Genomic DNA, 13,555 nt, shown 5'->3' on the forward strand with positions numbered 1-13,555 from the left:
TTATGTAATTGTGCATTATGACAGAAAACAAAAGGTTTGTCAGCCTTTAAAATAGAAGACAAAAACAAACATATTTACTGCCAATAAAATGTTAATATTATATAAATATTTTTTATATTTGGTAATATGAAAAATACCGATATTAATATAATAACTGATAATAAATAATTTAAGAAATTTTAAATAACATATTTTGTATTTGTTTTATAATAAATGAATTTTTATTTGAAAATAAATCATAATATAAAATAATACAATATTATTACTCATATTTACAGATATATTTAGCCAATTAAACAATAAAACTATATATTATGTAATTATTATGCAGTAATACTATGCAATATTTCATCAAAACGCATATATATATATATATATATATATATATATATATATTGTATTTCAAAAATTTGCAGTGGGTTATGTTTATTGTTACAGATTGCATTCATTCGTTTATTTTCTTTTCACCTTAGTCCCTTTATTAATCAGGGGTCGCCACAGCAAAATGAACTGCCAGCTTATCCAGCAGATGTTTTACTCAGCGGATGCCCTTCCAGCTGCAACCCATCACTGGGAAACACATATTACGTGTTAAATACAACTATAAACTGTAACGTTCTAATATGTTTTGAATATTTGTAATATTATATTTGTCAGTTAACAAATTTGTTTAGTTTTATCTTACTATGTAATACATTTAAAAATTTTCATATTTGTAAATATTAACATAGTTTTAATGCTGAACAGCCTTTCAGAACCCAGAATATATTTCTTTCCAGCAATAACATGCCAAATGTAATTCAACTTGATATTTATTTTACTTTTAATTGCATCGTATCTGAATAGAAAAAATATCAGTGCAGCACTCTGTAACATATCCAGAAATATACTCGTTCCACATTTCATCAACTGAGGAAGGATCTTTGAATCATTGACACTTGTTTAACTACGCTGAAACGAAACAAAAAACAAAAGTGGCCCAAATGTCTACCGCATACCTTACTGAGAACTACGGCTAGATTACAGCAAAGATGAACCCATGTTAACATGCATCAGCCGATGAAATCAAATCAAATATGACAGTGGTTTCGGAAATCAACACATCATTAGGCATTAAACGTTTCTGACGGGGCTTTTCGATTCCCTCTATAAGACATCTTCAGTCACGTGCTTCTACAAAAGTCTTTGTTTCCACTTAGTACAAAATAACACATTTCTACCCGTTAGCACTTCGGTTCCTTAGGAGACTATAACATATAATATATAATAATAATTTATTTTCAGTGTTCAAACAGACAGATCCAGTGTGACTGGATAACTAAACATACTCTACCAGGTTCCAGTTTTTATACATCCTCGATTTGCACTGAGCTCCTTAAACACAACTCAACAAGTTCCTTTGTGCGGCGTTATCCCTTCCTATGGAGAAACCAGCACACAACAAATCCCAGCATGCACCGGTGTCCTGCAGTCCTTTAGCGCGAGTCAGTGCACGAACCTCTGGGTTTGTACCTACTGATAAGAGTTTAGTATTTTAACTCTGGGTTAAAGCAAATATACATTCTGCTGTGCAAAAAAAAAAAAAAAAAAACTGGCTTCCCGTGCATTGTTCATTTGCAGGTAAACACCTCCGTCCTCTCGCTGCAGGTGTTGCATTTCACAAAACAGCACCACTGGAATTTACAGTTGCATTGCCACACTTTTGTGTATTGATGTGTGTTGTATCCTCGGCCGCAGCACATGAGGTCGCAGCCGTCTGTATGTGGCGATGTCCGGTTGCAGAGTCTCCCCTGCGTCCCCACGCTGCCCGTTTTGGCGTCCTCCTCGCAGTAATTGGGCGAACGCTCGATGTACACCAAGTCTGTTTCTAAGGGCTTTTGGTGACGCGTCCTCTTCACCTTGAGGAAGGTCGGCTGGCGCAGACGCGAGGCACGAACCACCTCTACTTGAACCGCTTTGTTGTACTTGTCCTTTAAGACGTAGCCGATTTCGCGGAACTTCGGTAATGTGGTCCAACATGTTTTGGTGGTGCAGGAGCCCGAAACGCCGTGACATTTACATTCCAGCTTCATTCGCTCTTCCAAAACCTGCAGGGAAAAAATCACAACAGTGTATCAGTTATTAATGGCGAAGAAACTCAAAATTTTTACATTATTTTTATCTCCTTTAGTGCACTTTGCAAAAAATGTACTTTTTATTAAGATTTAGTTTGGCCGCAGTACCATGCATGACCACTAGAAGACGTTCAGTTCCCATTGAGGACCAAACAAGGGCACCCCCTTTGCTTTGAGGAGTATGAACTGTATTTTATACTTTTGAGAATCGCTCGTTCATTCATTTTCCTTCAGCTTAGTCTCTATTTCAGGGGTCGCCACTGCAGAATGAACCGCCAACTATTCCAGTATATGTTTTAAGCAGCGGATGCTCTTTCAGCCGCAACCCAGTACTATGAAACACCCATACACACTCACGTAACACACAGACACATATATATGGCCAATATTGCCAGCAACCTTTTAGGTGTGAGGCAATAGTACTAACCGCCGAGCCGCCATGCTGCCTACTGTTGAGAATATTTGTAAAATAGTGGTATGGGAAGATTGGTGGTATTTGATTTGAATTAAGCCTCTAAAAAACATATAAACAAAATGTTTACATGTGGATTGCTGTAGCAAAGTAATGCTTTATGACTCCTGTCAAATCAATCAATCACCATTCATGGAAACTAGACATTTTAGGCTTTTAAATAATACACAGTTTGTCATGATTCATAGATATATACACTAGATATCGCATAGGGACCCTGAGCATGCGTCAGTAGCGCCGCCATATTTGTACATTGCTCCCAGGACAAATGTCATTCAACCGCACTAGTCAAGACATGAAGATGTAGGTAGTGCTGTCGCCTCACAGCAAGAAGGTCGCTGGTTCGAACCTCGGCTCAGTTGGCATTTCTGTGTGGAGTTTGCATGTTCTCCCTGCGTTCGCATGGGTTTCCTCTGGGTGCTCCGGTTTCCCCCACAGTCCAAAGACATGCGGTACAGGTGATTGGGTAGGCTAAATTGTCTGTAGTGTATGAGTGTGTGTGTGGATGTTTCCCAGAGATGGGTTGCGGCTGGAAGGGCATCCGCTGTGTAAAAACTTGCTGGATAAGTTGGCGGTTCATTCCGCTGTGGCCGGATTAATAAAGGGACTAAGCCGACAAGAAAATGAATGAATGAATATAAGGCTGTGCTTTATATAATTAGATCATATTAATGTACAGTGAAACCGATGAATCCATGGTAAGGTAAGTGACGTTATAACCTGCCGTTCCATTTGAAGAAGTATTCGACTTGCATCTGTCACGACTGTCAGTGACCACCTGAGGGCGCTGTAGTTCAATGGACACTGAGTGGAACTACAGCGCCCAAAAAGACTGCGGCTGCGTCCGAAACCGCCTACTACTCAGTAGGTACTGCATTTGAATTTAAACGTACTACTCTGCGTTAGAAAAGTACGCTCTATACAGTATGAATGTGAAAAGTATGAATGGAATTCGGACGTACTACATCCGCCATTTTGTCATGGTCACGTGACCTACCTGCGTCAGTTGCGTCGCTTTACTTCCATTCATGAATTCTCTCGCGGGGCATCATGGGATAGCGCAGCATGCATGGGATGCGCACTCCGGAATCTCGGCAGAAGTAGTAAGTCATCCGGGTACTTCTCGCATACTGATTTTCGAATTCTATGAATTCGGACATACTACTCGGCTCGCATACTGATTTTGGCGTACTATATAGTATGGAAATATGCGATTCGGATGCAGCCTACATTCTTTCGTGCACTTCTTTCTGTCATCTACACTGATTTACAACCTCAGCTGTCTCTGTTTCCCCGTTGATTACCTGGACTATATATTCAACCATTCCACCTCTGTTTGTAAGTTGGTCGTTGTCATCTTTGGTATGTTGTTCCTTATTCTTGCTCTTGCATCTTGTTGTAGTCTAGTTCAAGTTTAATCTGTCTTAGTTTCTTGTTTTGTTTGTTTGTTTGCTATTTTGTTATTTTGTACTCTGGATTTTAGGATTTTTGTCACTGTCACTGCACAATACATCAAATAAACTGCACTTGGATTCTACACCCGTTTATTTCCTGTTTTTATCACGCTAAAACGTGACAGCATCCTTGGGAGTTCGTTCTTCCAAGTCTGAACTTGGCAAGTCTGAACTTCCAAGGACGCAAATCCAAACTTTGCGCACTTGGTATTGAGAAACAGCCAATATTTCTCAGCTTTTATTTACATTTGAACAAAATCTTTAAGTCAGATTTTGCCAGGGGTATGAGTAATTTTGGACTTGATATACTCTGTGTGTGATGAGTGAAAATGAGAGGGTGAAAATCACAGATTAAGTTATAACTAGATATTAAAGTTTGAGGACAAACTTTATGGTGGCTTGAAAAGCCGAATCTGAAAGTTTGAAGTGGTTGAATTAGCATGTTACTAGCATGATTCTAGCATGAATTAGCATGCTACTAGGATAATTCTAGCATGAATTAGCATGTTAGTAGCATGATTCTTACATGAATTAGCATGTTGTTAGCATGATTCTAGCATGAATTAGCATGTTACTAGCATGATTCTAGCATGAATTAGCATGTTGTTAGCATAAATCTAGCATAAATTAGCATGTTACTAGCATGATTCTAGCATGAATTAGCATGTTGTTAGCATGATTCTAGCATGAATTAGCATTTTACTAGGCGGTTGCTAGGGTGTTTTAAGTGGTTGCTAGGTGGTTGCTAAGGTGGTGCAAGGCAGTTGCTAAGGTGGTCTGACTAGTTGCTAGGTGGTTGCTAGGGTGTTGCTAGACGGTTGCTAGGGTGTTTTGAGTGGTTGCTAGGTGGTTGCTAAGGTGGTGCTAGGCAGTTGCTAAGGTGTTCTGACTAGTTGCTAAGTGGTTACTAAGGTGTTGCAAGGTGGTCGCTAGGGTATTCTGAGTGGTTGCTAGGTGGTTGCTAAGGTGTTGCTAGGCGGTTGCTAGGGTGTTGAGTGGTTGCTAAGGTGTTGCTAGGTGGTTGCTAAGGTGTCTTAAGTGGTTGCTAGGTGGTTGCTAGGGTATTCTGAGTGGTTGCTAAGGCGTTGCTAGGTGGTTGCTAGGTTGTCCTGAGTGGTTGCTAGGTGGTTGCTAAGGTGTTGCTAGGTGGTTGCTAGGGTGTCCTGAGTGGTTGCTAGGTGGTTGCTAAGGTGTTGCTAGGCGGTTGCTAGGGTGTTCTGAGTGGTTGCTAGGTGGTTGCTAAGGTGTTGCTAGGTGGTTGCTAAGGTGTCCTGAGTGGTTGCTAGGTGGTTGCTAAGGTGTTGCTAGGTGGTTGCTAAGGTGTTGCTAGGCGGTTGCTAGGGTGTCCTAAGTGGTTGCTAGGTGGTTGCTAAGGTGTTGCTAGGCGGTTGCTAGGTTGTCCTAAGTGGTTGCTAGGTAGTTGCTAAGGTGTTGCTAGGCGGTTGCTAGGGTGTTCTGAGTGGTTGCTAGGTGGTTGCTAAGGTGTTGCTAGGTGGTTGCTAAGGTGTCCTAAGTGGTTGCTAGATGGTTGCTAGGGTGTTCTGAGTGGTTACTAAGGCGTTGCTAGGTGGTTGCTAGGGTGTCTTGAGTGGTTGCTAGGTGGTTGCTAAGGTGTTGCTAGGTGGTTGCTAGGGTGTCCTGAGTGGTTGCTAGGTGGTTGCTAAGGCGTTGCTAGGCAGTTACTAGGGTGTTCTGAGTGGTTGCTAGGTGGTTGCTAAGGTGTTGCTAGGCGGTTGCTAAGGTGTCCCAAGTGGTTGCTAGGTGGTTGCTAAGGTGTTGCTAGGTGGTTGCTAAGGTATTCTGAGTGATTGCTAAGGCGTTGCTAGGCGGTTGCTAGGGTGTCCTGAGTGGTCGCTAGGCCCTTACTAAGGCATTACTAGGCCGTTGCTAGGTGGTTGCTAGGCGGTTGCTAGGGTAATTTGGGTGGTTGCTTGGCAGTTGCTAGGGTACCCTGGTTGGTTACTAGGCAAGCCTCACATACATGATTGATAAAACATTTATACTTAGTAAGCATTTCTAGCAAGTTACAGTACTGGGCTAGTCAATATTAGCATGTAGCTAGTCACTGCTAGCATGTGTAGCATATAGGAAGTTCCGTTTGCTAGCATGAGTCAAACGAGCCAATCTCCAAGTCTCTACGATGTTCTGATGCTGAGATATAGCTGTTAATGAATGGTTGCTAGGGTACTCTGTTTTGTTGCTATGGGCGAGGTTACAGAGTGAACTTGAATGTGGTTGGTTGTCTTAGTCGAATGAACCAACCCCCATGTCTCTATGACACTGCTATGCAAAGATATGCATCTTGGCCTATTTTAATGGAAGTCTATGGAATCAATTTGGGGGCGTGGCTTGTGAGCTTCATTATCATATTGAGATGCTCATTGGTTGTCTGAGTCAGATGAGCCATCCCCCAAGTCAATAGGACACTGCTATGCAAAGATATGCATGTAGGCCAGTTATTAACATGAGTCTAGTTTGAATTAGCATGTTACTAGCATGATTCTAGTACAAATTAGCATGTCATTAGCATGTTTCCAGTATGAGTTAGCATGTCATTAGCATGATTAGCATATGAGTAGCATGTTGCTAGCATGATTGGCATGTCATTAGCATGTTAGAATTATAAGCATTTGATAGCACAGCTAATTACATTCTATAGGACAGTTGCTAGGGTGCAGTATGTGGTAGTTAGGGGTGTGGCTAGAAAGTTAAAAGGCCATCAGTGATTGGCTGCTGGCTAGACTGAGTTAAATGAGCTCAGCCATTAGTCTCTATGACAGTCTGATGCAGAGTTATGAGCTCACAAAGTTTGATCCCATGTTAAGTCAATGAGAGTCTTTTGAATGGAAGTCTACGGGACAGTTGCTAGGGTGCCATAAGTGGTTGCTAGGGAGTGGCTAGTAAGTCTAAAGGTCATCAGTGATTGGCTGCTGACTAGACTGAGTTGAATGGGGCCTGACTCTAGTCTGTAGGACAGTCTGATGCAGATTTATGAGCTCACAAAGGTTGACTCAATGTTAAGTCAATGGCAGTCTTTTACAATGGAAGTCTATGGGACAGTTGCTAGGGTGCCAAAAGTGGTTGCCAGGGAGTGGCTAGTAAGTTTAAAGGTCATCAGTTATTGGCTGCTGGCTAGACTGAGTTAAATGAGCCCAGTTAGAAGTCTGTAGGACAGTCTGATGCAGAGTTATGAGGTCACAAAGTTTGACCCAATGTTAAGTCAATGGGAATTTTGGGAATTTTCCGGGTCGTTTTTCGGAAAACCGAAAGTCGGATCAGTCGGAAAAGATATAGCAACCCGAGTCAGACCAGTTTGAAGGTTTGACGAAAGTTTGAGGTATGAAGCTTGAAAGGGTTAGGAGGAGATAGACTTTAAAATTAGTCTCAGAAGAAAGAAGAAGAAGCAGAATAATAATAAGTTTAAGTGAGATAACAGTATGTTGGCTTTTCAAGCCACCATAATTAGCTTACTCATGACACAAAAGTAAGGTCAAGTTGACCACATTGCATTGAGGGATGCGATATATGGCAAATCCTCCAAACATCAGAGAAGGTTTGAACGCATGCTCGTCTGAATACTCTGGAGACCAAAACAGTACATGCTAACAGCTTTCGGAAATCAGCCTTTTTATGGTTTGCACTGGGCTGTTTGGAAGACAAGCGATGTACATGGAAAAACCATATGCTGGCACAGCTAATGTGCTACATTAATACCGTCGGAGCCTTCAGACGGATCGCTGCTGATCCGTACCAGCTCCTCTGCCAGTTACCCATCAAACCTACAGCCGTCCTCTACTCTATAATTCCCTCTACCTTCCTGCACACCACATCTATGAGCAGCAAAAATAAATATAAATCTCCTATAACCAAACACCAGCATACTCCACGTTAGAAGTGGATTATTGAGCGATTTAATGCATTGCAGATCTACTGCAACCATGAAGAAACCTGCTTTGCAGATGTATCTGCATGTACAGCGAAGGGATGTTTCTCTACCAAAGCGCTGAAAGACTTTTTCCAGACCCTTCTCTCTCCGTCTGGCACGACTCCTCACCAAAAGCAATTATCATTTCCCTGGAAAACACATGTAAACTAATTGATCAATCCCACAAAACCATCCTGACCCACGCGAGGTTATTGACAGTTAAAGTCAATTGGGAGATCTCGATTTCAACAGGCTCCGCGCAATAACAAAAGAGGTCAGGAGGATTGTTCTGGCAAGACATTGCCAAAAGTCTACAGTGAAGTTTTGTACGTCCTCGCCGTTCCCCATGACTCATATGAAGTCTGCCAGTTTTCCATTTTAAATAAAAAAAATGGTTCCTAATTGGCCGCTGATTGAATTTTGCTAAAAACGAACCGACTCTATATTTATACACATTACTGCAAGATGACTTTCAGCTCACTAGGAACTTTTAGTAATGAATGGAATGTTTTATTAATCCTGCCAAAGCTGCATTTCTATTCCACAAAACGTAAACTTAATATTCAGGCGTTACTTAACCAATTAACAAATTGCCCCCTTGTAAAGACGCTGATCATCTAAAACAGAAATCAGTTCCACGTGTCTCCAATACATCAGTGCTGAGAAATACGCGTCTGACTAAGCTTGATTCAACATCCATCGAGCCAGCGTGTGCCCGCAGGCGATGGAGTCTCAAAATGAACGATGTGTTACTTCACAAGCCGTCCGAAGGCCTGCAGCGCTGTTTACATTTGCCTGGATACGCTTACATCCACAGCGCTAATGTGGACCAGTTTTGGCCCCGATTCCCTCCAACCACATACACGTATGATAGCAATTGAAATTCCAGAGAGGCAACTTCCATCTTCCCCCCATCCAGAGTCGTATGGTACGTCCCTCACCCTATGATGCTATGGCTCCACGATTGCCATTGTGGGTCCTCTATAAAAGGGCAGAAAAAAAAGCCTGACTCAATGGAGCGAGGGTTGTGTTTTCAGTGCTGCAGAAAGACTCGCAATAATATCCTGTTACAGGCTTTAGACTTGATGATTCCATGCAGCGGCCCGCGATGGGATTGGACGGGCTCCAACTGGCAACCGCCGACTTGGGGCTCAATCCCGGCTCGGCTCAGGCTCGCTCACACCATAAAGCCCTGTGTTATTAATTAGATCCATTTGTCACCAGAGCGCATGCGGTTCTGCTGTTGCAGTGCATGTTGTTTTGTGTTCTTGGATGACTAACAGCTATCAAACAAACAAACATGGCCAGAGCGGCGAGCAGCCAAACCAAGCTTGAACCGGGATCAAGGCGCGAACTGAGAAAACACGCAGTAATTGGCTGAAGCGAAACAAGTTGCTGAAAACGGCTGACTGGATCGGGTGCGGATGGATCCGTGGTGTGCCACCTGAACACTTATTTCAGATACAACAAAATGAACTATACTTTAGGAAACTATGCTGGAGAATTGTAAAGACAAACCTTAAATACATTTGTCAAAACAATTTCTGAAATACTCAAAATATATTTGTGTAACATTTAAGATGATGTCGTATAACATGATTTATGCACTTGCTATAGTCATCACAATAAATGAAGCATAATTACATGTAACTAAACCTAACACACATTTTATCTCCTACCATATAGTAAATTCATTCATTCATTTTCCTTCGGCTCAGCAACTCTGCTCGCTCTGCTTAAACAACTCTTCCATCATATTTTTCACAGCAGATGCCCTTCCAGCTGCAACCCAGTACTGGGAAACACCCATACACTTTCACATTGACAAACATACAGTATGCCAAATTTCATTCATTCATTTTCTTTTCGGCTTAGTCCCTTTATTAATCTGGGGTCGCCACAGCGGAATGAACCGCCAACTTATCCGGCAAGTTTTTACGCAGCGGATGCCCTTCCAGCCGCAACCAATCTCTGGGAAACATCCACACATACACACACTCATACACTACGGACAATTTAGCCTTCTCAATTCACCTGTACCGCATGTCTTTAGACTATAGGGGAAACCGGAGGAAACCCACGCAAACGCAGGGAGAACATGCAAACTCCACACAGAAACGCCAACTGAGCCGAGGATCGAACCAGCGACCTTCTTGCTGTGAGGCGAACGTTCTACCCACTGCGTCGCTACGCCAAATTTAGTTTATTCAATTCACCTATAGCGCATCTGTTTGGACTGTGGGGAAACCGGAGCACCCGGAGGAAACCCACGCCAACACGGGGATAACATGCAAACTCCACAGAGAAATGCCAACTGGCCCAGCTGGTGTTCTGTCAATTTGTCCTACCTTGTCAGATTGTCCTACCTCTTATTCAAAAAGCAGGTAGCACATTTCGATGACGCAACATGCTACCCATCAGATTCGGCTACCAGTGTTAATTTTAATGTGGATTAATGTGATATGAAGCTGTAATATTGTAACGACTGGGGGGAGTGACAGATACAACTTGAGGTAAGATCCAATATGCAGGTTTATTCAGCGTCAGGCAAGCAGTGGTCATACAGGTGCAAACGGGAATATATAGGCAGTCCAGAATCGTAGTCGGTATAACAGGTCACAAGGCAGTCGGCTAAACGGGAGAACAGGGAATACAAGGCTAAGGTCTAACACGGAGAAACAAGACAAGGAAACGCGTTGTAATGTCACACTAGGGTAAACAAGACTCGGCAAACTGGATGGGTTCATGAGTGGCTTGATATCAGTCTCTGACAAGGTGCAGCTGGTGATTATAATCAGGGTAGATGAATGAACAGGGGTGCGTGACTGGAAGAAGTGCATGTATGAAAATGTAGTCCTGGGATATGCGGAAGTGTAGTCCTGGTATAGTGGAAACCAGCGATGTCCGGAGAACGATCACTGGTTCTCGTAACAAATATCCCCCTAACCTACCTTTATCCCTAACCCAAACCTCAGAACCATTTAAATGCAGTGTTGGCAGTATAATCTGAGGGGTAGGATAAAATGTCAGGACATCAGGACTCAAACCAGCAAGCCACCGTGTTCTACAACTAGGCATGGGACGTTAACCGTGTTCAAGGTTTTAAAACCATCAAAATGTTCTGCTATACCGTTCCTAAGGTATGAGTAAGATTTTTTATTTATATTTTTTAGGACAACAGTATCACCAGCAGAATAGATATCCAAAGATGCTGTTTTAAACTGTAAAGAAAATCAGTGTTTTTGAAAGTAATGAAGACAGCAGAAGTCAATAATTCATTTGAATTATTTAGCCTGACATATTTACTGCTCCAAAAAATTTAAAATGTTTCTCAAGTTAAAATATATTGAGTACAAAAGAGAAAAAGGTTTTGTTTTTTTACCCAGACATTTAAAAAGAAGATATTTTAGAGCAGTAATCTCAATACCGTGAAACTGTGATATTTAAATCTAAGGTTATCATACCGGAAGAATCTTTTACAGGCCCATGCCTACCCACAACCATGCAGTTCAACAAAGTTAATGTTTTTGCAAGCCAGCTAGTGGTAATAGTTGTCAAATGAATACACGCATACATAACATTAACATTTTATCTGCTTCTTTATATCAATGTTGACCAACGTTTTACATAGGAAACACATTTAGACCACCTACTCTTAGCCAGACGGTATTGGAAAACTGCAAAGATGAACTCCACCAAATGCCAGCACAGACTCAACTGCAGAAACCGCTCTGAATGCATTTCTTTTCAGCATAAATTAATGGGAAATAACTGTTTGAAAATAATTCAGATTTGTTTGTTCCGCTTCCAAGCTTCAACGATTGAAATCCCCAACATCTAAAACAGATTAAGCAGCATTGTCTGAAAGATGTTCCCAACCGCGCAAAACACAATGTTCCCGTCGGACAAAAATGAGTATTTCTGCAAGACAACCGCAATAAATGTTGGGATCTGTCCCATTAAAACGCTCAAGGGAAATAGCAAATGAAAGAACTTGAAGATTTTTATTTGTTTCTTTAAGTCAACATTGCACATTGTTTTCAATATGAAAAATGAATTATTGCCACCTGTTCTTAAGTGAACTGTATTGAGCATGTTAAGAGGAACCACACCAGTTGTCTGCATGGAGCTAAGTGATCTTAAAGCGTTTAACAATTCAACAAGAATGAATAGGATACAAACTTTTAAGAATTTAGCTTAAAGTAGGACTGAAGCTTTCAAACTTATAACAATTAAAGCAGATTTAAAACAGTAGATTAGCAGTTTTGATAGGAAAATATGTCCAACTGTGCAGTGAAAAAACAAAAAAGTTCCTACAAGACAACTATGACCCTTATTTGGTTAATGCTTAAAATAAAATGCTTGCTAAAACTAATAAATAAAAACTGATGAAGGTGTTTCTCTTCAAATCACTGTTGACCAGTTTTTAAAAAACAAAGAACAAATGTATGCAACCCAGACTCATTGCGGATATATACCCAGGTCTACATATCTTGGGACAGCAAAATATGTAACTGGAGCTACGTCTTCTCGAGAGTTTTTGTTTTTGCAAATTTGAGGCCGCTGTGTATGCTTTTTAATGATCTCAAATTTCTCTCGGGCATCCTCTTGCGTAAATCTACCAGAGGGCTCAATGCACAATTCAACCGACCAGAAGTGCATTTCTGAAAACCATCTTTAGCCAACTAAGGTCGCAAGTTGCGTCGTTACAAACATAGTTTGTTGATTTGGCGTTTCCTAAATCCCTTATTCCAACGAACATTCGCAAACTGCGTCGCAAACTTGAGCACTCGCAACTACATCTCTGGAGCTGTAGTTAGAAACATAGTTCCTGGCTGTGTTCTATTACCAGTCATCCCCCCTATGCCCTATTCATTTAGAACCTTCCAACATTTGAACTTTGAATGATAAAAAAAAAAAAAACATTAAGGTCATTTCTCTTAGCTGTAATTTGCTTTAAAGTAGGATTTTTTTCATTTCCTAATAAATAATACATTTAATTTCTTAATAAATCACGACATTATATATTATTTATATGATTTATGTATGATATTAGAATAGGTGTTAGCTTTTGTAAGTGATTTTATGTTAGAATAGAATATGTAATGTTCTCAATAATATTTGTGAAGGAAACACAGGCTCTATATGTGCTGTTTACATATATTTCAATTAATATGGAAAGTGAGTGCATGTTTTTACCAAAACTAATGGTGGATTTTTTTTTATGTATGTGCGTGTAAAACAATATAAGTTGCAAAAAGAAATGACGGGTTCTTCTCTAAAGAAGTAGTTACTCCACCCTGTTTACAGAGTCATTATGGGCGCTTTACGTTATAACTAACGTGATTCAAACGATGGATCTGCTATAGAGAAACTACGTTCTGGGAAACACTCGTCACTACATCATTGTTTTCCCAAACAATGCATCATACTATTATAGTTCAGCCTCGAGTCATGTCGTTGTTTGGGAAACCCACTCTTGGCTCGCTTGCTGTCGACTGACTGACTTAGACTGACTGACCCACCTACCCACCTCATTCCTTAAACCCAACTCATAGTGTTTTCAAAAGCAATCTAGAATAAGAAAAGC

The 13,555-nt window shown here is 41.0% G+C and overlaps 1 protein-coding gene across 4 annotated transcripts in view; it reads right to left on the reverse strand.

Annotated features, from left to right (window-relative positions):
- Positions 1–794: 794 nt before the first annotated feature.
- Positions 795–13,555, reverse strand: part of wnt7bb (wingless-type MMTV integration site family, member 7Bb) — a 77,852-nt gene continuing 65,091 nt past the window's right edge. For all 4 annotated transcript variants that reach the window (XM_073942608.1, XM_073942606.1, XM_073942607.1 and 1 more), the window contains exon 4: positions 795–2,087. In XM_073942608.1, coding sequence (XP_073798709.1) covers positions 1,611–2,087 — 477 coding nt within the window. In that variant the 3' untranslated portion in view covers positions 795–1,610. The remainder of the gene's footprint in view (positions 2,088–13,555) is intronic.

The sequence above is a fragment of the Danio rerio genome, chromosome 25 (assembly GCF_049306965.1).
Source record: "Danio rerio strain Tuebingen ecotype United States chromosome 25, GRCz12tu, whole genome shotgun sequence".
NCBI lineage: Eukaryota > Metazoa > Chordata > Actinopteri > Cypriniformes > Danionidae > Danio > Danio rerio.